The sequence below is a fragment of the Penaeus monodon genome, chromosome 28, assembly GCF_015228065.2.
Source record: "Penaeus monodon isolate SGIC_2016 chromosome 28, NSTDA_Pmon_1, whole genome shotgun sequence".
NCBI lineage: Eukaryota > Metazoa > Arthropoda > Malacostraca > Decapoda > Penaeidae > Penaeus > Penaeus monodon.
Genome location: NC_051413.1, coordinates 25,124,907 through 25,125,881, shown reverse-complemented (window position 1 = coordinate 25,125,881; position 975 = coordinate 25,124,907). Strand labels below are relative to the sequence as shown.

Sequence of the window (975 nt, the reverse complement as noted above, 5' to 3'; positions counted from 1 at the left end):
TAAGAACTAAATACTGAGGGTCACAAAGAATAAATGTCACGCTTCCTTTGCACGTCCTCACTCAAACTACTTTTGAAATCGGCCCACTAGTACATTGTCCTTCGAAAACGCAGAGGTGATTTCTATGCCGCAAAGAGAGTTTCCAAACGTTAATGATAAAAGACATCTCAGTCTCCACAACAAACCGATCCCGATGTGACAAATAATACCAACACGAAGAAGCAAAACACAAATAATAACGAAGTGTTGTTGTTTTTTTCCAACAAAAAAAAAATCCAGTTGAGAAACACTTGTTCAAATCTTGCGATGGAAATTTTCGACCCGGCATCTCGGAATTAATTCACGCTGCTTGCTGTAACATGCACTTACCTGACTCTCAGATTATCCACGAAAGCTCTAGTAGATATTTCATCGAGAAGAACGGCATCGCCAATCCCGACTTCTTCGTAAGACGCCATCCTTGTGCGGAGCGGATGGCGCTACACCCTACTTGCACCACTGTCAGATATGAACTGTGGTATGACGTCATGTTCGCCTCGACCCCACGGAGGTGCATTCGACGGCAGGGAATTTGTTGATGTTATTTTGCAGTAATTTTTCTAAATAAAGGTAAATATTTGTAAGGAATAGCGTGATATTTTATTAATTTACCTTTTGTTAATTTATTTTTTCGCCGTAGGTATATAAAAAAAATATTTATACAAATGCATCGTTGAATGTAGCTGTACCACGCGTGCGCACTTTCTCCCCCAAGAAACAGCGGGAAATTTGAACGCACTTCGCCGTTGACTTAGTGAAGGTCAAATCATGACTCATTCTTTGTATGTGGCCTGCTGCTATGATATTCATATCCTTTTATCTATTGTTTCAAATTGTACTTGAGTATGGCGGGATAATTATAGATGAATATAATATTAGACACAGGAAGCAGAAAGAAAGCGAGAGACAGGAGAAGGGTGTGTTTTTTTTTTTTTA

The 975-nt window shown here is 39.4% G+C and overlaps 1 protein-coding gene across 1 annotated transcript in view; it reads right to left on the bottom strand.

Annotated features, from left to right (window-relative positions):
* Nucleotides 1–522, bottom strand: part of LOC119591428 (unconventional myosin ID-like) — a gene marked incomplete in the record, with an annotated part of 95,009 nt that extends 94,487 nt beyond the window's left edge. Inside the window, 1 exon segment of the mRNA XM_037940169.1 lies at nt 370–522. Coding sequence (XP_037796097.1) covers nt 370–458 — 89 coding nt within the window.
* Nucleotides 523–975: the final 453 nt, after the last annotated feature.